Source organism: Haplochromis burtoni, unplaced genomic scaffold (genome assembly GCF_018398535.1).
Source record: "Haplochromis burtoni strain Fernald_Lab_line unplaced genomic scaffold, NCSU_Asbu1 Contig_840, whole genome shotgun sequence".
Classification (NCBI taxonomy): domain Eukaryota; kingdom Metazoa; phylum Chordata; class Actinopteri; order Cichliformes; family Cichlidae; genus Haplochromis; species Haplochromis burtoni.
The window spans coordinates 120,811-144,645 of NW_024583201.1; the positions used below are offsets into that span (position 1 = coordinate 120,811).

General features: G+C 40.0%; 3 protein-coding genes and 1 long non-coding RNA gene across 5 annotated transcripts; 3 read left to right on the forward strand and 1 right to left on the reverse strand.

Moving 5' to 3' along the window:
- Positions 1 to 571: 571 nt before the first annotated feature.
- Positions 572 to 5,673, forward strand: LOC102295767 (kelch repeat and BTB domain-containing protein 12). 2 transcript variants are annotated; one of them, XM_005950724.2, is made up of 10 exons: positions 572 to 731; positions 1,463 to 1,638; positions 2,074 to 2,255; positions 2,356 to 2,488; positions 2,727 to 2,960; positions 3,074 to 3,432; positions 3,518 to 3,791; positions 4,296 to 4,443; positions 4,530 to 4,727; positions 4,808 to 5,673. In XM_005950724.2, the coding sequence occupies exons 2-10, from the start codon at positions 1,468 to 1,470 to the stop codon at positions 4,954 to 4,956; spliced, it is 1,848 nt and encodes a 615-aa protein (XP_005950786.1). In that variant the 5' UTR covers positions 572 to 731; positions 1,463 to 1,467; the 3' UTR covers positions 4,957 to 5,673. The 2 variants fall into 2 exon arrangements, with proteins under 2 accessions (XP_005950786.1, XP_042071777.1); XM_042215843.1 differs by having other exon boundaries at positions 572 to 1,638.
- Positions 5,674 to 6,202: 529 nt separating this feature from the next.
- LOC102295465 (bone morphogenetic protein receptor type-2) lies at positions 6,203 to 15,077 on the forward strand. Its single transcript, XM_005950723.3, has 11 exons — positions 6,203 to 6,396; positions 6,616 to 6,825; positions 7,073 to 7,231; positions 7,697 to 7,798; positions 9,420 to 9,526; positions 9,631 to 9,852; positions 10,730 to 10,844; positions 11,107 to 11,264; positions 11,450 to 11,603; positions 12,750 to 12,886; positions 12,968 to 15,077. Exons 1-11 carry the CDS (start codon positions 6,360 to 6,362, stop codon positions 13,082 to 13,084), a joined length of 1,518 nt encoding a protein of 505 aa, XP_005950785.1. The 5' UTR covers positions 6,203 to 6,359; the 3' UTR covers positions 13,085 to 15,077.
- On the reverse strand, positions 7,339 to 15,172 carry LOC121812801. The gene is made up of 3 exons (XR_006053339.1): positions 15,074 to 15,172; positions 11,119 to 11,229; positions 7,339 to 7,785 (listed from the first exon to the last, which is right to left on the reverse strand). It is a non-coding gene; the product is annotated as an uncharacterized LOC121812801 (long non-coding RNA).
- Positions 15,173 to 15,855: 683 nt separating this feature from the next.
- LOC102295153 (NUAK family SNF1-like kinase 1) lies at positions 15,856 to 23,728 on the forward strand (the record flags this gene model as incomplete). The annotated part of the gene is given in 4 exon segments (XM_005950722.3): positions 15,856 to 16,586; positions 21,267 to 21,387; positions 22,311 to 22,462; positions 23,663 to 23,728. Coding segments are annotated over 4 exon segments (675 nt in total), but the record flags the coding sequence as incomplete, so codon positions are not given.
- Positions 23,729 to 23,835: the final 107 nt, after the last annotated feature.

A 23,835-nucleotide genomic window follows, 5' to 3' on the forward strand; every position in this document is an offset into this window, starting at 1 on the left:
GAGTCTGTACACATGATCTGTGTATGTCTGCAAAAAAAAAAAAAAATCGCTTATTTCATAATTTTAACAAATCATTTTTTTGCAGTGGCAGAAAAATCAATAGAACTTTTTGAAAACAGTTGACTCACAGTCTTGTGGACATCCAAAGCCTCAACAATCACCTGCATTAAAGCCTCATCAGTGAGTTTCCCAAACTAACAAATAGTTAGTTTTATATTCTCCTTAGTTTTAATTTATTTGTTTTAATTTCTTTCAAAGTCTAGTTTTTATTTTTATTTTATAAAAAAAAATCACATAACTTTAGATTTTAATTTAATTTTAGTTAACTATCTTCAAACATACCTGTTCACGTCATGTTAATTATTCATGTGGTCTCTTAAAATGTGCAGATTTCTCTTTAGAATTATTTTAAGGAAAAATGTGCAATTTCATTAAAGTAATTAGAGTGAAACGCTGCATGAATGAGTTTAAGGACAGACTGCTCAGTCATGTATAGAAACCTGAACAGGCCTGCAGCCCCACCAGCACTTGCTGGTCTATTTTAAACTCGTTTTTGACAGTGAACATGCTGTTGACCCCCACTCACCAAAACAAAATGGCACAGAACACGAGAGAACTGGCAGCAAACAAAAACTTGACACAAACAGCCCAGCCTGTGTTGTAGTTTTGGCAAGGAAAACTGACGTAATCTCATTTTAATACTTCTAATCTTGGTTCTTTGGACAACACTGGTATGGTAACTGTTTTTCTGCATGTGCTTAGCAAATATAATGCATGCTATTTCTGCTTCTCTGAACCGTGTGTGCGTGTCTGTGGGCTGTTTATGTGTAGCTCACGCACACAGAGTGTGGTTATCAGCTGCAGGGGTGGAACCACAGGTCAACATGTAGTAGAACGTAATCTACAAACAGGTCAATGGTATTTAGCTTTATGAAGTATATTAAATGTCGCATTAGTTAAGGCAGACTCTTTAACATGATTGGTGTACATGTCAACGTAATTTATAAAAACAAAAGAAAGATGTGCTCATTTGAACCGCTGTTCACACTTAAAAGCATGATCAGAGTTCACACTGCTCATGTGTTCATAATATAATGGCCATTGTGACTGGCATGAGTTAGCTCACTCATGCGAAGCACTCCCGGCTGAGCTAATGAATACACTTGGTACTCATTAGCTCAACGTGAATAAACAAAAAGTGGAACTAAATATGCTCCGTGCATGGATCAGACCCACGGAGGAAAAGTGCATAGTCATTCAGTCTCACGTGGGAGAAAACTTTCCATGCAGTACCTACTGACAACAGTGAAGCTGCGATAGTGAAGAGCAGGTAGATGCAGTTGAAACTGCATACAAGTGTGCATAGACCAAACTTTCACAGATGTTCACTCATTTTGTTTATTGATTTATTTAATTGTAATTACTGATGCATTTTCCACAACTCCCCTCTCTTCAAAACAAGAGTCCATGGATGCTGAGGTGCTGCACTCTGCTCAAGCAGAGCATGGCTCACTTTTGCTAAGGCAGCTAGAGAGGATGAGAACAACTAAGGAGCTCACTGACGTGGTGCTGCTAGCTGAAGGGATCCCCTTCCATTGCCACAAGGTGGTGCTGTCTGCATTCAGTCCTTACTTCCAGGTAAAATAGTCAGGAACAATAAACCGTATGCTTGAAGGAAAATGAAGAACACTATTTAAATTATTTGCAATGCAATTATTTTTATTTTCCTTTTTATTTTCCTGTAAAATACCTGAAGATATGCAATACTCAAAAGCACTTATGCACTACATAAAATTACTTCCATATTACTTATTATTATAAATAATATTATAAACATAATACTAAAATCTACTTACAGTATAATTATTTCTTTGTTTCCGGTAATTTCAAATAAAATACATTGGAAATCATGTTGTATTGCAGGGGAATTAAGCCGTTCGTTGCAGGCCATATTATAAAGTGTTACCATATTTTTTATTATTTTTTTCTGAACTACTCCAAGCAAATGCATTAATGAGATGCAAGGCTGTAGTTGTATCATTTCTTACTGTTCTGGTGAATCATTGTGTCCAGGCCATGTTTACATGTGGTCTGAAGGAGACGCACGGAGGAGAAATACCACTCAGAGACACTTCTGCACAAAGCTTAAGGCTGCTGCTGGACTACATATACTGTGGCGAGCTCCCACTAACAAACAACAACATCCAGGGAGTGGCCGTTGCTGCCTTTCTGCTACATGTAGACGGAGCCTTCAGGTGGGGTGAAACTGACAGAGGGGTAATTGGTAAAGGTGTCACCTGTTAAAGTGCAAGTTTTATGCTTAAGAAGTACTCTCCTTGTTTTTACTGAGGTAAGGTTGTGCCAGAGTCACATGGAGGCCTGTATGGACCCGTCAAACTGTGTTGGTCTGTACCACTGGGCCAGGAACTTGGGAGCAACTAGCCTCGCTGACTGTGCCTTGCGATATCTTTGTCAACACTTTTCACAGGTAGGGTTTAAGTATTACCAATGTGAAATAATCCCTCAGTCATAGTCTTTAAAAATTGTTCACGAACCTACGATTAATGAAGTTAGGCCTGCCCTAAATTATCAGAAGAATCAAAGTTCAGTGAAGCTTTTGAACACTGAGGAAATCTCTGAATATCTTTTGTTCATTTTGCGATGTTGTTCTTATTTTATCTTCATTACTTACAGTATACTGTCTTTCTTTATCTTTGTTTAACTAGGTTTGTGAAGAAGAAGAAGTGCTAGAGCTGAATGCTCAAAGTCTTGGGGAACTGCTTGGCTTAGATGACCTTAACGTATCACAGGAGGAGGTTGTTTTGGAGCTGGTGCTGCGCTGGGTGGAAAAGTACAGGGGTGACTCAGAAAGGGAAGCCCAGGCTGTGGAGTTGCTCAGGCATGTCCGACTGGAGCTTGTGGATCCTGGATTTCTCCGTAAAGCAAGGAGGAGAAACCCGGTATGAAGAGATTGGAATGAGGTCCAAATATAATAAGGAGCAAGACTCCCTATTTATATTTGTCCTGAGATAAGTATATAGATATATCATTCTTATACTTATGATTCTCTCAGGTGCTTCTGCGGGATACTGAGTGCTTTGGGATGATTGATGCTGTTCTCCAGACGTCAGGTCTCTGCGAGGCCGCAGCTCCTCCTCGCCGAGCTCTTCGCTATGGCATGGAGACAACAGATTTGCTCCTCTGTTTGGGTGGTGTGAATAAGGAGGGCGTCCCTGCGCGGCGTGGAGGACTTGCTGACCTCAGTTTTTGCTTTGACCCCCATGTTAGGAAGACTTACTACATCCCCTCTCCCCTGAGGGGCTGCAGCATAGTGGGACAGATCACAGCAGGCGCAGTGAGCCGAGAAAACATCATAGTGGTGACCGTAGAAGCAGAAGACCAACATCGAACGAAGGGGGTTGATATCTACAGGTTTTAATCCCTTTGCATATCAGAAATCTTTTTATCAATAGGCACCACACTGAATTAACAAATGAACTACTTGTTTATCTTCCAGGTATGACAGTTCAGAGGAGAACAGCTGGCTGAAGTTGTGTTCAGCAGCTTACAGGGACATGTATGCTTTAGGGCTCATAGGAGATGCCCTCTATTTAATCGGTGGTCAGATGAAAGTGCGTAATCACTACGTCATCACAGACAGCATGGAGAGATGGTCACTGAAGAGAGGAGGCAGCTGGCTCAGCTTTGCTCCTCTGCCTCTTCCATTAGCCAGTCACTTTGTTGTGACATTGAAGGAGCATCTTTATGTGCTGGGGGGGTGGACACCACAGGTACCCAGACTCACCATCTTAACCGTTTAAAGCCTGAGCCATGAAATAATTGCCCCAAAAATTCATCTTTTTAAACTGAGTATTTATGGAACCTTCTTACAAAATAAAAGAAAAAATGTATTTGTATATGTGAGTTTGAATTTTTATCATACTTGTTGTGTCTGGCCTTTTTTTTTTTTTTTTACATGGTATTAGTTTAAAATGTAATGTAAAATTTATTTAGGTTTTTCACGGGGAAAAAAAATCATACTGAAGTTGTGGAAGTCTCAAAAATTTACAAAAACTTGCCATATAAAATCCACAAACTGGTTGTTTTTCCCCTGAACATTAACATCAGTATTGTACTTTTATTTAAAATCATTTTCGTTTTTTAAAAACAATTCCACACGATAGAGATCGTGAAATAGTTACTGAAATATTTCTGCTTCTCATTTGTCCAATATGTCCCCATGTCCTCATCTTTTTCTTCATCTCTCTGCCTAAATCTCTCTTCCTGCCATTCAGGATCACCCTGACGACGAGCCTGACAAGCTCAGCAATCGTGTGCTTCAGTTTGACCCCGGCAAAGACAGATGGACAGAGTGTGCCAGCATGAAGTACTCCAGGTACCGCTGTGGGTCAGCTGTACTCAATGGAGAGATCTATGTATTAGGTCAGACTACCAAAACACATAACTGTATCTATGTTAGTATTGTGAAATTTCTGCACTGGAGCAAGAGTAGATGCGTTTGTTTCCAGGTGGTATAGGATGCGATGGAGAGGACCGTGGGCAATCGCGTCGTTGCCTGAGCTCCGTGGAGATCTACAATCCAGATACAGATGCCTGGAGACCAGGACCAACCGTCCCCACATCCCTACTTTCCCTTCGAACGAACGCCTCCAACGTAGGAGTAGTGGATGGAAAGCTCTATCTCTGTGGATACTACAAGGGGGCTGGTCAGTTACTGAATGCCTGTCAAATAATTTTTAAAAGCATTTTTGCATGCGCTCAAATAATTTTTCTCTAATGGCTGCAGGCCGTCATGAGATCATCACCAAGGAACTTTTGGAATTGGACCCTGCAGACAATGTGTGGACAGTTGTGGAAAGACGAGCAGCCATGCACGACAGCTACGACGTCTGTCTGGTGGCTAATCTTAATCCTCGAGATCTCTTCACACCCTAATCCAGCTCCTGCTGGGCCAGTGTGTGTGGAAAGTAAGCGTCTATACGCTAAACCCGGAAAGCCTCATTCAAAAAAGCTTTATTCACTCTTGGTATTTTGAAAAAAGAATAACCAGATTAATTTTCACTATAATTAACTAACAACTTATTTTTTTGCTATATGAGTATCCAAAGTCAAACTTTAGATAATGCAGTTTTATGTTATATATCAATGGGACATTAGCTGTAATTAAATATATATTGTGTTGTATGATATGTTCAGTCAAAAGTCTGTTTGTTACATGTCTTGTCCAAGCAATAAATTTTACCTGTAAATGTAAGAATAAAAGAAAAATCAACATTCTGTTCTGTGTATTTTCTATATGTGGTATAAACTGTTAAACTAACACGTGCAAGGCTGCACGTGTTAGTTTAAGGTCACAAAATCTTGCCTATACAAAAGTCCCTTCCACCACTTTAACTCTTCTTTCAGTAAAAAGAAGGATGGCAAGGGAAAAAAAGCTAATTTTATATTTAACAAGCTATTTATTTTGCTCTTCCATCAAACTACAGAAACCACAGAAGCCTCACACTGACTGCTACTTGTTTTTTGTTGTTGTTTTTTTCTGTGTGTTGTCAAACATTACTTGGACTGAAAGGATGTCAGCAGAAGAACTTGGTGACCTCTTAGTGAGAAAACATTTTAAATATATTTTCCTCTCCTTTTTTTTTGGATAACTGCATGTTGAAATGATATAATAATAAAATGAAATAATAAAGTGACGTGAAAAAGATGGAGGATTCAGGTGTGTGTTATCGCAATGCCACAATCTTACCAGGAATGGACGTCCAAGTAGATTTGACCCAAGGTCAGACTGTGCAATGCTCATTAACTACAAAAATCCCAAAAGACTCTCCATGCTTCAATCAACATGGTAGAACAATGAACACCAATGAACACATCTGTATACCAAAGTATTCTAGGGTCAGATCTGAAAACAGTGGGTCATACAATCGGAAATTCCCAAGCATTCACACAATACCTGGTCTTTCATGCACTTTTTTAAACGAATAATAGTGATATAGTCAGTCTAAAAAAACTCTACATTGCCCTTAAAAAAACAACATTTCAATTCATTAAGATGAATGCAGATTTCACTGTAGTATTTTATACAGCAATTGTGACTTGAGATAACCTAGCGCATACTTCCAGAGTTCTTTGAAATTGCCATTTTGTGAGACCTTGATGATGATAGATGATGCCGATAGTCTGAGAGGCTAAATTTAATGTTTTAGACAACAAGTGTCCTCGCGCAAGGATACAAGAGCAGGTGTGGGCTGGTGGGAGGTGCGCTTGCAAGCATGAGAAACGAATCTCACATTCTCAGGACAGTCATTCAACTTCGCCGCTCAGGGTGAATAAATATGCTAGTAGAAAGGTGGTGGCTGATTTTGGCCTTGGGTGAGTATTTTTAAAATCATCTGCCAATCTGCTATGTTGTTTGTTCCTTTTTCTGTGTCTGATTTTGATTAATGATGGCTGCTAATAGTTACAGGTTGTGTTGCTTGTGTTGTAAAAGGACTGTTGACTAGGCTAATTTAGACTCCTATGTTATTAATCACCGTTGTCATCTTACATTATACGTCCGACTTTCTTTTTATTCTTTTTTTTTATTCCCAGAATGTATTATGTGCATCTACAGCAAGCCCTTACAGCAGAAGAGAAGGTGTTTTTTTCAAATAACAGAAAGTACAAAGCATAACTACAGGCAGAATAAGAAATACACTGCTGCAGGCAGTGTGAGCGGGTCAGTGCAAGTTTGTGAGACCACGGACTGTTGCGTGGGCTACTACCGGATCATTAACGGCACACCAAAAGCTGACATTCTTGGTAAGAAGCCCGAATGTCTGGGCAAGTACATGGAGTGTATAGTGGGTGATTGAAAACAACAACAACAACAACAACAACAACAACAACAACACATTTTTAGCACATTAGCAAAAAAAAATCTAATGATTGATAAGCTAGTTTAAAGAAAGCTCCCGCGCCAATTGTAACAGCTGAAATGTGCCACGTGCTGTGAAGTATAATGAAGTATGTAATATTGTTTGTCGTGCTCCTGATTTTTCGATTGCAGCTTGTGACAGAATTGAAAAGTCATGCCCAGATGAAACCTGCAAGGCACAAACACGCATCAACAATCAATTCTTGACGTGCATGTGCAACACAGACCTCTGCAATGGCAACATTACTTGGGGAAAAGAACAGACTTCACACCCCTACTCTTATTTTTCAGGTATGGTATTAATAAGGTTATATAACCGTGAATTACTAAATAAATGTATAATTTAAGAATAATATATCATAATACAATTAGAAGCATTTAAAAAGCCTAAAACACTTTATGTGCTTCCCGAGGCAACCCCAAAGGAATTTGTGCCCCTCGGGGAATCAAACCAAAGATCTTTTTCTTGTTAGGCTCTTGTTATACTGAATATATATTCAGGTGGTTGACAAATTTAAGGAAAAATCAACATTAAGTGTAACATTACCAGACACCCAACATTTGGCATTGATTTGTCAGTATCTGGAACAGTTAGCCATCACCATGCCAGCAAAATGGCTCACACACCATTACAAAGATCTCTAGCTCAAATTGTTGTGTTTTTCCTTTAATTCTTCACCCATTCGCATGTGCGATAGATATGATCATTCATTCAGAATTCAACTGGCAACTAATCCTTTTTTCTCCCCTTTTTAGTCGTCTTCATGAAAAAGGCTGTGAAACCTCTGGTTGGGATTTTGCTCTTTATGTGTTTCTGGATCGTTGCTGCTCAATGGAGAAGTTGCCTAAAAAAGAAAAGTAAAGTTATTTTTTCTTCAAAAACATTATTTATGATTTAAATACCACTTTAGTAATTCAGTTTGACCTGACTGACTCCACTGCAAAAAAAGAAAAGAAAAGAAAAGAAAAAAAAAGAAAAGAAAAGAAAAGAAAAGAAAAAATAGTGAATCTTCTTTTACACCTTCAAAGTTATGCTTTACCCTCAGATTTCTCAGAGAAGTCCAGCATGCAGGGCAAAAACACTCAAATTCAGTTTGCTATTTTCCTAAAAATAACAATGTCACTTTTAATGCTTTTTTTTTTTAATGCTATAATTTAATTAATTATTCATTTTAGCAGTCTTAATTCCTAGGGTCAGGACTGCCAAAATGAAATAATAAAATTCCATCCATCCATTCGCGTCCGCTTATCCTGTTCAGGGTCGCGGGGGGCGCTGGAGCCTATCCCAGCTGTCATAGGGCGAGAGGCGGGGTACACCCTGGACAGGTCGCCAGTCTGTCGCAGGGCCAACACACAGAGACAGACAACCATTCGCACTCACATTCACACCTATGGGCAATTTGGATTAACCAATTAACCTATCCCCACTAAGTGCATGTCTTTGGACGGTGGGAGGAAGCCGGAGTACCCGGAGAGAACCCACGCAAACACGGGGAGAACATGCAAACTCCACACAGAAAGACCCCGGCCTGATGGTGGAATTGAACTCAGGACCTTCTTGCTGTGCGGCAACAGTGCTAACCACCGTGCCACCGTGCTGCCCAATATAATAAATTTATATATAATAAAATTATCATGAAATAATTAAATGTGTCAATAATTAATTAAAATGTGAAATAAATAATTAATAATTAATTAAATATGTCCAAATATGTATTTAATTAATTAATTTATATTAATTATATATATATAGTATATATATATATATATATATATAATATATATATATAATACTATATATATACTATATATTAAATAATATATATATATATATATATACATATTTAATTATTGACACATTTAATTAATTATTTCATGATGTATTTATTTATTATTTGACGGTCTATTTAATTAATTCATTTTGGCAGTCCTGGCATTCCATACTTGTTGAGTCGTTCTCTGGGATGTGTAACTTGCGTGAATTTCATTAAGGGATAACATCGCATGTGATAAAAGTTGACAACAAGCTGGCCAGCTCAGAGGTTGAAGACTGTTTTGTTTAAGGTCCATTTTCTGCCTTCAGTTTTACATTTTTAGTGTTTAATATTTGCATTGCATGTTCACATCAATCAACTGTGATGAGATATTAGGTTTACCCGTCTATTTTTAGTATTAATATGGTAATAATGTGTCCATTTGTCTTTTTTAATTCCACAGAAGAATAAAGCTATTGTTTCTACATTTTCTCAACTTAAATTGAGTTCCCATGATGTCTTGGCCTTGAAATGCCTTCATTCTATGTGCTACGCTGACCTTGGTTTTTATCTGTGTTACGGTACTCCCTCTGCTACTCTTCAGTCACATTTCCATGCTCTCAGTAACTAATCAGGAAGCTTTCAAATGAATGGTGGCTTTATTGTACTACCAGATTACTTTCTATGAGTGACAACTAAATCACTTCTTTACTATAATATTTCAGAGAAGAATCTACAGTCCCCCAGTCATGATTACCACATCCGACCCTCCTGTTCCTGCCAAATGACAAAAACCTCTGAGATCGACATCAGTCAGATCGAGCTACAGCAGGTATGCTCTGCTATGAAACAGGTTAATTCCACAGTAGGTAGTGTGCAAATTATCAGCAAGAAATGCATACAGGTTCTGATTCTTTACTTGTTTATGTCCTGCAGATTGTGGGCCGAGGGCATTTTGCAACTGTTTTTCAAGGGACATACCAGGGCTCTGTGGTGGCTGTCAAATTTTTACCTGCAGCCTATGAACATAATTTTAACACAGAAAAGGAGATTTATGAGCTACTGCTGTCAAAGCATACCAGCATTGTGAACTTTCTCGGTGCTGGGAGGAAACCAGATGACAAAAGCTGGTTCATCGTGCTGCAGTTTGCTGAATATGTGAGTGAAAACCTTTGCACGAAGACAACAGCTGCTCAAGGAAAAACTGCATGGAACAGACCAGAGAAATATTTGTAAATAATACTAAGAGTCTGTTACAAGTGACAAATAGAATATATAGGTAAAAGAAAAATATTTATTCAAATTATCTAAAGTAACGTGAGTAAATGTTAAAGAAAAATGAATAAATGAACAGGCGCTAAAAATGTCAAATTATATGCCAGGTTAAGCCACTGTGTTTAAAAATATTTATTAAACCAGCTATTCTACCCACATCTCTTATTTAATCACAATGATTTCAGCTCCTTTTTGATCCCATTGGAGACTGAAGGAAACATGTCGCATTATGTGACTCATTCATCATTAAAACCATTTCTGATCAGATGTCTAGTCCGAGACAGAATTATCGTAGAGTAAGGCTAATAAAATTATTGCAAACACTAAGTGGAAACCACTGTAAAGATTTTAAGATGGGTATACTGAACAAAACCATTAATAAAGGTTTAGTGGGTCAGGGGTCAGGATTGCTGCCTCACAGCAGGGAAGCTTCCTAGTTTGAACTTAGTCTTTCTGTGTGGAGCTCTCACATTCTCATAGTCAAAAGACATTCATGTCATATTAAGCTGTTATTCTAACCTGGACATAGATCGGATAATCCGGTACTGTATGGTTAAACCTTGTAGGACTTCAGTTGATCAGTAAGAGTAGAACAGCTCTACATAAAGTTTAAAACTAATGCTAATGTGTGAAACATAATTGCTTTTCTATATTTATGGTTGAATAGTTTATGTTCGATGGCTTTAAGTCTATAGCGCTTTATGTATTTGAAACCACTGTATGCTTCAAGTACGAATGACTATTATCCCTTTGATTTCAGGGATCTCTTCATTCCTTTTTGTCAAAACAAACCACAAGCTGGATGTTCTCACTGAACCTGTGCCAGTCGCTATCACAGGGACTTTCCTATCTCCACTCTGACCTTCTCAGCCATGGTACTGGCCAGAATAATATTGCAACAAATGCATGTGTGCATGGGTTGTCTTTTTGATGTGGGAAGCATAGAATGCATGTTTTTAAACTATTATCATCAAGAATAAAGATGAGTTGTTTTTATCCAAACAATGGATCTACTGCAGTGATTCATCTAATGTGGCCACAAATCTTAAATAATGATAAGCTGTTTATGTGAGGCTGTCTTGGTATGTGAGAGTAAGCTACAGGAACAAAATATTGTTTATTGGATTTTTCATACAGATTTGCACAAACCTCCTGTGGCCCACAGAGACCTCAGCAGCTCCAACGTGCTGGTGAAGGCGGATGGTACCTGTGCCCTGTGTGATTTTGGATGCTCCACCATTCTGCGTTCTTGTTCAGAGCCTTACCGCAGGCACAACCAGAATAAAAACACAAAGGTGAGACACAGGTACTACTGTTTATCCACTCAAATCCTCTTATTTAAATAACAAAACAAAAAAACTTGAAGACCTAGACTTGCTGCTGTTTTTTGAAGTAATTAAAATTTCACACTAGAATTACATGAAATCAAAACATCCAATATTATTACTTATTTCTAATAGATAAATTTGTATTTTTGTAGTGTATTCAACTGGGCACGCTGCACTACATGGCTCCTGAGATCCTGGAAGGCTTTGTGAACCTGAACGAAAGCATGTTTCTCATGCAGGGTGACGTTTACGCTTTGGGTCTGCTGCTGTGGGAGATCTGGATGTGCTGCTATGATTTATTTGAAGGTTAGTCATTATGAGTAGATGATATGATGTTATGATGTTCAAAAGTAAGTCCAAGGCTCTTTAGAGTAGTACAGAAGGCCAAGGTAAAGTTATTCAGAGTACCTAAATGGCTTGGCAAACTGTAAAAAGGTTGCTGTATATTGTGTAGCTGTAAAGTGCAGCTTTATTTGACTAGAAATTATCTTTTTTCTTTTCTTTTTTTTTTACATGTAAGGTACGTACTACAAGAAAAAGCTTTTGTGTTTCTGTTCATGGAGTGAAACTGTGGAACAGTTTGAATATGGAATTAAAGCAACGTCCAAACAGAAAACAGTTGAAAAAGAGTTATAAAAATATGATCTTCTCGAACTATAAAGAAAGGGAAAATATTGATAATAAGTGAATGTCTCTATTTAAAAAATTTCATGATGTGATATTATAGTATATAGTATATATTATTTCAGAAATCTTTTCACTATTTTTATTACAAATTATATCAGTAAGGAAGCTGACTAAATATTAACTGATAACTTATGGCAAAGGGGTGGGATTAAATAAGTGTGTACTTCTTCCCACTCCCTTTCAACATGTAAATGAATCAGAACGGTAGCAATATTGAAATGTATTGACTTTTGTATAGTATTTTCTCTCTCTCACTCTTATTTTCTTTACGAAGTGTACCTGTATATTGTTTACACGTTTGAAATAAATTAACAAACAAACAATAATGGTGCAGCAGTGCAAATGATAAATGTCATGTCATACACCTGCAGTGTTTCTGATGTGTTTGGAGTCAAATATGATACTTTTAATGTAGTCTGAATTTAGAAACAAAAAACTGCAGGTCGTTCAGTTTTCTCTGCTTTAAGGCGAGCCTATTATTGTAATGGGTTGTCATTATCAACAGTACAATTTCAGGCTGTTGCTAGAGTGTCCAGCTTTCATTCCTCTCAGAAAATATCAATTACCACACTGGCTTTTCAGTGGGTGTGTCACTGAAAGGGGAAAACTGATCTGAATCAGAAACTGGTGAATAGTGCGCTCCAGCCAGCCTGGTTTCCCAGTTGCTTGAAATCTGATAGTTAATGCATTGGTTTCTGGGCTGACAAGTCATATTTTCAATTCACTAAGCCTAGAAAAAACTAATAGCACTGCTTCCACCTGCAGGCGGAGCTGCACCACAGCATCTTTTGCCATATGAACTAGAGCTGGGAAGCAATGTAACACTGGAGAGCCTCATGCTGTACGTGTCCTATATGGACAAAAGACCCTGTATACCTGAACACTGGGAACTGCTACCACAGGTATTCTTGCATAGGGGCTTTGTGGTACCACTTACACCTGTGGTGTCTGTAATGTGTGGACTAAATGTTTATTGTTCTCAGGGAGCTGTGCTGAGGGAGCTCCTGGAGGATTGCTGGGACAGTGATTCAGAAGCCCGACTGACATCTCACAGTGTTGTGGAAAGAATAACCTCTCTTCAGTCTTCTTACTCTCTGTGACTTCTTTTTCTGTTGTCTTTTCAGGTAGACATGATTTTGTACTGCTTTCCTTCAGAAACCTTTTTCTGCATCAGCTGCCATAATGATCTCTTATCTGGCAGTTCTGATATAAAGTGAACTCTGATAGCATTACTCAGCAGGCTCATAGGCATTTCTGTCCCAGTTTACTCAGAGCTATACTGACAAGGAAACTGAATTTCATCTCATTAATACCACTGACGCCTTACTTCAGCAGGAACTGGTTTCACTGTTTCTTTTAAAGCCCACAGGATTTGTGTTTCTGCTATGGAAAGCCCTGTGGTATATATTACAAAAGAGAATCGACCAAAGTAGCAGCCATGCAAGTTCAAAACATCTCAGAAATGCAACAAATATCACCCAAAAAGCAAATGTTTCATACGCATAAACTCAATTTAAATTGAACCTCTCCCTAAACGGTCACTCCTAAAAAAACGAAAAAGAAAAAAGATAAGATCAGAGCGTTTCCTTTGTTTCTTACTAAATATTCCATGATCAACTGTAAGTGGGATTATTGGAAAGTGCAAGTATTTATTTCAGTTTTAAATTTCAGGCTAAATCAAATTTTTAGGTCTTCAAACAAAGAAACATGAAATTCATGTTTTATTGACATTTATTCTTCATTAACTTCAGTATCTCAATGATTGAGTGCTGTTTACTAAGTTACTGTTACTGTTGAAGTTACTAAGTAACTGTTGAATCCCAGGAGACTCCCCCAGTGCATATATCTTACACTGTGTAACTTAGCTGCCTTTAAATTAATGTGCATAATGTTACCTTTTTAATCCCATTTATCACTTATGAAAGAGAGGATGGCAACAGGGACAAACTCCAAGCGTACGCCGTTTGACTGCTGTGGCTGGGCTTTGAAGGTGATGCAGAATACCAAATATAATATTCATTTAAAAATGTGTAATCAAGGAAACTTATGAATTAGAGAATTTTCATTTATTAAATTAATTATAAAGATTCTTTTAAAACTGACCACTAGATGTCACTGTTCACTCACATCTATTTGTTTCCAGTGGAAACAATGGATTGTGATCTCATCACAAATCTATTCTCAACACTACAACAAGGAAAAAAGCCAGCATGTTCAACATGTGGCCACATTCTTCTGGCTTACACTTGAAATATATTTATTTAAGCATTTCGTTGTTTAAACTTTTGAATTCAACTGAAATGTTGTTTTCATGCAAAAATGTCACTGATGTTTCAGAGATGCATGCTCATGCCTCAGCAGCATGTCTTTTGATCTCCAACCTTCAACCACAAGTTTAAAACTGTTTCTTTGGCATTGCCTTATTGTATGCTGCATGCACTGAATTCCAGTATGTAACTGTCATTACAAATGTTGCTGTGATTAAGTCAAAAGTTTGCACAAAGCTCCAAAAATAAGACTTTATGTGTCATCAAATTTTAACAACAGTAGAGAAACAAATGAGAAAGAAATATTTGAACCAGTATAATATGCTTGTGGTGGGTAACCCAACGAAGGAGTCAGTCGAGGATGAATAAGTTTAACAATTTCCAAAAATCCACAAAGAACAGTAAACCTCATTTTAACCCCTGTCCTACTTTTAAGCCCACTTTCTGTTAGTGTTCTTTTGATGTTACCAACCACAAAAGCCAGAGACGTCATGTACTGCAGTCTAATGGTCTTGCAGATATTCTGGGTGATTTAGTCATGCACGGAAACATCTACTAGAGAGCTCACAGTTATGCTGGTGTCCTGCCTGATGCGGTTTCATTAGAACTAACAAAAGCGTTTCTTTTAATAAAGCAGCAGAGCCACTGTGGTATTTTAAAATGCTATATCTTCAGTTTCAAACACATTGCTTTCCTCAAAATATCTTGTAGCTGTGAACTCCTCGTCCAGCATACGATAAAGCTCAGTCCTTTCAGCTGAAACTGCTACTGACACTAATGATTATTTGGAATAACTTGTAGTTTCCACTTTTTTAAACTCACCTTGTGTCACATAAGCTGGAGTGGGACCTGCTGCTGCTGCTTCACTCTCTCTGGCTGTGTTTTAAATTAAGGGCCACACATTACCTGGTGTTAAGTTCTGCTAAGGAAATTTGGCAGATATAGTGCCGATACGTGGGGCGATCGTGGCTCAAGAGTTGGGAGTTCGCCTTGTAATCGGAAGGTTGCCGGTTCGAGCCCCGGCTTGGACAGTCTCGGTTGTTGTGTCCTTGGGCAAGATACTTCACCCGTTGCCTACTGGTGGTGGTCAGAGGGCCCGGTGGCACCAGTGTCCGGCAGCCTCGCCTCTGTCAGTGCGCCCCAGGGTGGCTGTGGCTACATTGTAGCTTGCCATCACCAGTGTGTGAATGGGTGGATGACTGGATATGTAAAGCGCTTTGGGGTCCTTAGGGACTAGTAAAGCGCTATATAAATACAGGCCATTTACCATACTGGTTTAACAACTGCTGACAGCTAAACCATCCTTAACTTGTTAGTTGTACTCTGCACACAACACAGCCACAGAGCATGTCCTTTGCTTCTGCTGTCTTATTTCATGACGTTTAACCGAGGTTACTTTATCTATAACAGTTTTTTTGTTTCTTTGTTTTACTGTTTAAAATGTACGTTTTAAATAAAAGAATAAAATCCCTTTTCTCTGACTGCAAAGTCTCTGCCAACTTCCTCAGAGTCTTCAAAGCTCGCCGCATGGCACAGCATCACCACAAATGTCTGATTGAAGTGATGGATTTAGGGTAAATCTGACCCGCAGTACATTCCCCGCATGCCTTCTTCCCCCGTGTTTCTGCCGCTGGGTAGGTCAAGTATTCGCTGGAAAAACCCAAATTAATCCCAAACGAGTGTGACGCTCGGGGATGTTGCCTTGTGGAGGCTCCACCCCTCGCCTCGGAGCGTGTGGTTCCCGTCGCTCCTGTTGCTGTGTTCCTGAGACTGAGAGTGGTAGTAGAAAACAACAGCTGGGCCGATAGATCAGACGGCTTTGGGGCATTTCTTAATTTTCAGACCATTGCAGAAGCCTCCTTTAAACGTGTGAGACTCTATATGGACAACCCGATCATTAAAAAGAGCTCCAGCTGCTTTTTATCAAAACGCAAATTGATTTGGGGATCCGGTCCCGAGGAAAGCTGCTCCTGACAGGTGCGCAAAGTGCGCAGAGAGGATGGGCAGACGTGAGGCGGACAGCAGAGACGCAATGAACACTAGCGGACGCTCCGAGCTGGGCTGCCTGCAGGACGCGGCGTCCAGCAGCCAGCATGGCGGCGAGCAGTCACCGAGAATGGACAGCCGCCGTGCCTGCAACGCGGAGAAGCGACAGAGAAACATGAAAGTAGGCGTGGAGGCGCTGGGCCAGGCATCCACAGCCACAACGTCCATTGAAGTAAAAAAGCATCAGCACAAGCACAACTTAAAGCACCGTTATGAGGTGATGGAGACGCTGGGGAAAGGCACCTACGGCAAAGTGAAGAAAGCGGTGGAGAGAGCGAGCCTGAAGACGGTAAGATGGTCAACATAACCCATCATATTATACTGCCTCAAGCTTTTCGGAGCTGTGTGGCTGAAGGACTCGTTATTTCCTAAACAAAGGGCGAAATGTGGTGAAAGGAAACGATCAATTATCAGTTTCTGAAATTGATCTGACCTCCTAACCTCGTCTGCTGACCCTGTAAAAAGCCTATAAAAAGTGTAATGTGATTCCCATGCTTTTACTTTTCGCCTGTGTCTTCATGCGTCTGTGCTTGCGTGCCGCACTTGCCACAGTGTTGCTCAGTGGTAATTAAATATTAATTTGAAGGTGGAAAGAACTTCGTGGGGGGCGCTCTGCGTGTGGTAGGATATGCGTTGATCCTGAACCCATTTCTTGTGCTGCCAACTTGAGATGCCTTTGGTCTGACTCACTCAGCAATTGAAAAAGGGGATAAAATCACTACAATAGGTCTGCTCCAACTAGAGTCTGACCCCTAAAAACCCAGACTTAAGCACACACACACATACACACAGAGCGAGACATAATACCATAACAAGTTTCTATTTAACTTCACAATCTGAATATCTAGGTTAAAACAGAATGTGGTGCCAGATTAGTTTGAATAATCGTGGGTTTATGTCTGGTCAGACCTTAATCCCTCCCTCTGTGCTGTGATCTGAGAGGATGGTGGCCTCATCAGTTTCCTTTCTGGTTTATTTTAGTAAATAAACACAGTTCCATAATCTGATTGCAACAAAAAAGATGATCCTGATTAGAGTGAGTTTCTCACAATTTGTCTGGCTCCTTCAACTGTGATTGCCAGATCTCCTCACTGATAGTAACCCCCGCCAGGTGTGGAGACGTCGTAGCCCTCACCAACTAGAAAATGTCTCAGTATATCAGAGACTGCCTACCCCCCTTCCCTCAACCCCCACCAGTTTGCTTACAGAGCAAATCATTCTCAGCCCTCTATTGTACACCTATGACTGCACACCAACCCAGCCAACTAATGACATCGACACGTATGCCAATGATGTCCTGACGGTGCTCAGAAAATAACCTGAAGCTTAACTCCCTTAAAACAAAAGAACTCATAATGGACTTCATGAGGCACAGATAGGTCTACTCCCCACTCATTATAAATGAAGAATGGGTGGAATCTGTAGAATCACCCACATCTCCATGGATCTCACCTGGAGCCACAACACCCTGGTAAAGAAAGCCCAACAGCAGCTTCATTTCCTCTGTGTCCTGAGGAAGAATAACCTGGACCAGAAGTGGCCTTCTACTGCTCCTCATTGGAGAGTGTGCTCTTCTACTTCCTGGGTGTTTGCTACGCAGGGGCCACAACAGAGAACACGAAGCCTGTGCAGAGCGTAATTAACATCACCTAAAACATCAGTCACTGCCCTCTACCACCCTTGGAAGCCATCGCCAGATCCTCCTATCTCAGGAAAACCAGGGCCATCACAGGCGACCCTTTGCACTGCGCCCACCACCTGTATGACCTGCTGCCTTCTGGTTGGCGCCTCAGGTCAATCAGGTCCCACACCTTCAGACTCAAAAACACCTTCTTCCCCTGGGACATTCAGACTGTCAAAAAACACTTTCTCCCCACACCCCACCCCTGCCCAATCACCTCACTAATCTGAGCCATGGCCTGAGTTACCCTCATCACTCATGCCACTCACACACGGACTCTATTCATACCAGGTCATTTCTTTGCACGACTTTCAAGCACTTTGCAACTTGTTTTCTGTTGTGTACAATTCAATTCTATTCTATATCTTAACATGTAGTGAAGCATGTATAAGAGACTGCTGGTAGGATACAGAGAGAGGAACAAGGCCATGTAGAGTGTGTGTGTGTGTGTGTGTGTGTGTGTGTGTGTGTGTGTGTGTGTGTGTGTGTGTGTGTGTGTGTGCGCACGCGCGCGCGCAGGGTGAGTGGGTTTGGTAGGACAAGGGGGAAAAGCTGAATTCCTTGAGCCATTAGCAGGCACATACCAAGGATTCTTTGAAACAAAACAGGCATTATTTTTGGAAACAAGGCTAGCAGGCTGTTTTGTGAGCTTGGGGAGATGGGAGAGGAAAGCAGGAAGAAGAGCAGGAAGAGAAGGCACTATGAGTGATTTTATATTAAGGAGCTCACTTGAGACTTGTTCCTGTAAAGTGTCTAAGTGGTTTTCCTGTGACGCTGCAAGAAAGGAATGTAAGTCATCCTCATGAATGCACAGGGTAAAGCAAAAGGAAAGATGAATAACCAGCCTTGGTTATGCAAGCTAAGTATTCTGTGGTCACTTACCCTGGTTTGGAGCCTCACTTGTTTTTAAAGCTTAAATATCGTAGGCAAGAAAAGAAAAAAAAAGGAATTGAAGCAATCAGATAATGCCATCAGAAAAAAATTCTTGTTTCCTTTCTTGCATTTAATGTATATGTCTTTGCCCAGTTTCCCATCAGTTCTGCAATTCCTGGTTAAGCAAAGGGACGGCTTAAGGCTGTGTGTAGATGATTGGAGGTCAAGGGTCACTCTGGCAGGAAGCCTGTATAATTCTGCCGCTAAATCGTTCACAGATGCAGCAGGGACCTTTAGTGATGCTCAGGCTCCTGGGATACATTTGTGTGTTTGTGAGAATAGCAGGGTAGGAAGGAAGTTGGTGCACACCCCAACCCCCATGATGACTTCATACAGACAAACACACCTGCAATAAGTCAAGACTGGAGTCAGCAGGAAAACAAGAAGGGGATGGGAAAGCTAGTACATCCCTTTGCACATCTAAAATTGCCATGCCATCATAATATAGGCCGTGATGATGTCAGAGAACGCCTGAATGACTCCCACATGCTGCGTTGTGTTTCCTACACATTGTTGCAGTTTGCATGGTTGCAGTTTTTAGAGGAAACGATGAGATGTTGTTGGTGAGAAGGATACTTTAATCAAATCAAATCAAATCAAATCACTTTTATTGTCACATCACATGTGCAGGTACATTGGTACAGCACATGTGAGTGAAATTCTTGTGTGCGAGCTTCACAAGCAACAGAGTTGTGCAAAATACAATAATGTAAACAAGCAAAATACAAGAATGGCTACATCTGAAACTAATAAATATATGTACAATATATAATAGTATATGCATTTCTGGATGTGTATACTAAATATTTTTCTACGGTGTGTGTGTGTGTGTGTGTGTGTACACATATTTTACAAATTAAATAGAGTAAACAATAAATAAAATATATAAAAATATACAGAGTTGAGACATGTGCAAAACAGTGGCATTACTGTACAGTATGGAGTGCATAATGTTAAAGTTCCAGTAGTGAAGCTGAGGTGTCTATGACGTGTTCAGCAGTCTGATGGCCTGGTGGAAGAGATATGACCTTTAGAGGTCATATCTCTGCGTGATGCATCCGCAGGATATTTGCATGCATAAGGGTGAGATCACACAAACACAAACAACCACAGCTTCCTCTACTCACACATGGCCCCTTGAAATCAGTCAGATAAAATGCTCACTTTGCCCTGAACCATACCCAGAGGGTCTGTATTCCCTGTGTCATGTGTCACTTCAAAGTCTTGGTAGTAAATTAGAGCTGAGAGGGCAGTAGAATTTTTTGACTCCCAGTCTATATCTTGATGTGTCTAATCCATAACTTTTATCTGTTATATTGCACTAAATCATCCCAGTAACTGATTTTGAAGTCTCCCATTCTCTTCCTCACATTGCTTTAAGTATTTGGGTCATAAATGGCTCTTTAGTGAGCATCAGAATCTGCCTCCCCAACTTTTTAATATCTGCCCTTCAGCTGATGACCTCATAAATCAGAAGGTCACTTCAGTCTCAGGGGTTCCCTGGATGGTGTTCGTGTTGTGTTGCATAACTATCATGGTTGATGGAGCGTGCGAACTGTGTCTCTTCCAGTTTTTCGGAGACATTTTTTTCCCCCCCCGCCAGCTGAGAAAACTCAAGTTTTGACCTGTGGGAGCTCACCCACAGGGACATGCAAAATTATACAGCGCATGTTTCGTCCCATGTTTAAATATCAGCCTCACAAATTAGTCCCATGGCTTCAGCTACTTGTTATATTCCACGTCTCTGTTGTCCTTTGTGTATTTTAGGCACACTCCGATGCCTCGTTGTCTGCCTGCATGCACTTGTCTCGTCTTTGTAAAGTGTTGATTATGTGACACTTATTCTATCCAACCAGTTTTATAGGTTTGTTTTAGGATGCATATTTTTATTGCGGGCCTGCGTGTGTGTGTTCAGAAGCTTCGGGTTGCACTGGTGTATGGGATTAAAGAAGCAGAGTGTGAACACTGCAGCTGTCAACCTTCTGCCTCTGAACATCTCACATCACGAGATCTGCTCTCACCATGCAGCCTTTAAACCCACATAATCATGTCTAATACCCAGAGATTTTATTAGTGTATGAGCGTGTGTGTTTTTAAGCATCAACAGTATGTACAGTATGCCTTTGTTTCCATGTTTGGCTGTGCAGATGATGCATGAACTGTTTATTTGTTTGTTGCTTTGATGGAGGTAAAGCAGAAAATGGTTAAATTTGTGTGTTTTCTGAGGAATTTATGGAAATTAAATCTACTGGCTCAAGTTTTATAACTCAGTCACTAGATTTAACACATGGTGTATGAAATTTGGACACAACCTTTTTTTGTATAACATCCTCTAAACTTTGTCTTCCTTCCAAGGTGGCGATCAAGTCAATCCGCAAGGAGCGCATCACCGACGACCTGGACAGAATTCACATCCAGAGAGAGATTGAGATCACATCTTCACTCAGTCACCCCAACATCATACGCTTCCATGAGGGTAAGATGACACTGACACACCTTCCCACGTAATCAGACAATTTCATAGTTTGGTATCCAGCTAGCGTTTAGGCAGTCAATATTTTAAAGAACGTTAGTTGAAAGATATTAAGTTCCACAACACACACAGCAGCATTTACAGCAGTGTTGTTCAACAATGCCAGGGGCTAAGGGATAACGCTGGTAATGCTCACAAATCCTATTTGAAGCCCAAAACCAACAATGACACGACCCAACTAAGTATTTCCTATTTGTACAAAGAATCGTACACGTCTTCTTACTCCGATCCATAAACTTGCATTGTTGTCAAATACTTAACTTAAAATCATATCACTGATGCACTAATGTGGGAAAAATATCCCAAAACTACTACAAATACCACTCTGGGTCAATTCAGGCTAAACCACCAAAATACTCACTGCAGCAAGAAGTAATCTCTCCAAAAATGATTTGCTAAAAGCTACAGCACCCAGAAATGAAACAATATGATGGAAAAGAATTGAAAAACTTCTAAAACAGCCTTGAGAGATGGTCTTTGGTATCTTGTTTCATCATCTTGTAGTGTTACTTAACAATAAAAATAGAAGATTTTTACCCTTATTCACTAAAGGTCTCCCATTTATTGTTGGATGGGTATTGTTGTTCAATAGAACAAATGAGGAGGATGTTATAGTCCATCAATAAGATAAAAAATTCCAGTTAGCCCCACACCTGACACTATACTTAAGTATATCATTTCGATTTGGTAGCCATTCATCAGGTGAGACTCTTTTAAAGTTGTACAAATGACAGAAACTGCAGATATTTCTGTTTCTATGAAGATTTATTGAAATCAATAAGCATTTGCATACACGGATTACACAGGAGTTGCAAACCTACACAGCCAAAACAGCATTAAAGGTTTCTGTTTTCCTGTGTTGACAGTGTTTGAGAGCCGGGATAAGATTGTGATTGTGATGGAGTACGCCAGCAGAGGAGAGCTGTATGATTACATACAGGAGAGGAGGCGACTGCCAGAAACAGAAGCCCGCAGCATCTTCAGACAGATTACATCTGCTGTCCACTACTGCCATAAGGTTTATACACACCAAACAACCTGCCCACATGTGTTCTGCAGGTGCCCAACAGGAATACATTACAAGTTAGCAAATTGCACACAGGCACGTGTGCACACATGCAAATACTGTACCGCTTAAACCAATAAATCCTAATCCTATTACTGCAGAAAAACTTGACTTGAGTTTTCAGATCTCTTTGGGTTAAGAGCGCATTATAAGGCTCGATTGTTCTTTACAGTCACACACTGACACATTTAACAAACGCTAAATGAGCCTCCTTCAACATTACTGTAAGCCTTGGCATAGAAACAAACACTTCTTTGTTTCTCTGATTTATTGTTGTGTACATAAAATCAGGCCAGAAAGCAGGAATTATCGAGGACTTATTAAGTCCTGTTTAAACAGAAGTGCATTACAGTGGAACTTAGGATATCTGCCTGACTGTCAGCTGAGCTGGACATGGGGGAAAAAAAGGCAGTTGTTTTGCTTTTCTTATTTTGGCAGTTTGGACTCTGTGTGAATCTGCTCACGTTAAACTTATCATTCAGCTTCTGCGTCTCTGTGGTGTGCAGGGTGATGGAATTTGGGCTCCTCGTGCCCTTGAATATTGTCCCAAAATAGACATGAATGTTCCAGCGTGAATGAATTATTGAATGTGCCTCAGAGGTATGCGGTGCACATGGAAAGACGAGCAAGGCTTCACGAGAAAAATGGAAATAATCGAGGGCCATTCACTGCTCCGTTCACAGGCATTTTAAACGATAGTAAAATGCCTGTAAACGACCTGATAAACCACACCTAACCATACGTGTGTCTGCCGTGCTTGCACACATACACACACAGTGCAGTTACATGTAGCACATAAAGCACTGTCTGAGGTCATTGGCCATTTCCTTCACATAAGAAGAGAATTTAATAAATGAAATAAAGTTTGTTTAAGACGAACTGACAGGAATGTTTAAAGTGTCACATGATTTCCTGGGTGACCGCACCTAATGAGGTACTACATATGCAATTTATTTTGCTACAAATAGTGTAGATTTTGAGTCATCTGCCTTTTCCTTGCACACTTGTGCTTAATGCCAGTCGGCGACTCAAACCGTCATCCGATGAAAAAACAGAGCACCTTCTCATGCTTGAGAATAATTAAACAGTCTGATGATCTTCCTTCAGACTCTCCAAGAGCAGGACCTCAAGTGTGTTTCTCCTGTCTTGCAGAACGGGGTTGTGCATCGAGACCTCAAGCTGGAGAACATTCTTTTGGACCAAGATTTGAATGTAAAGGTAGGATCCTAAGAAAATATTGTGCACTAACTGAGCCATCTTGCCACATTTCCTGAGCATTTAATGAGATAAGATAAGATAAGATAAGATAAAACTTTATTAATCCC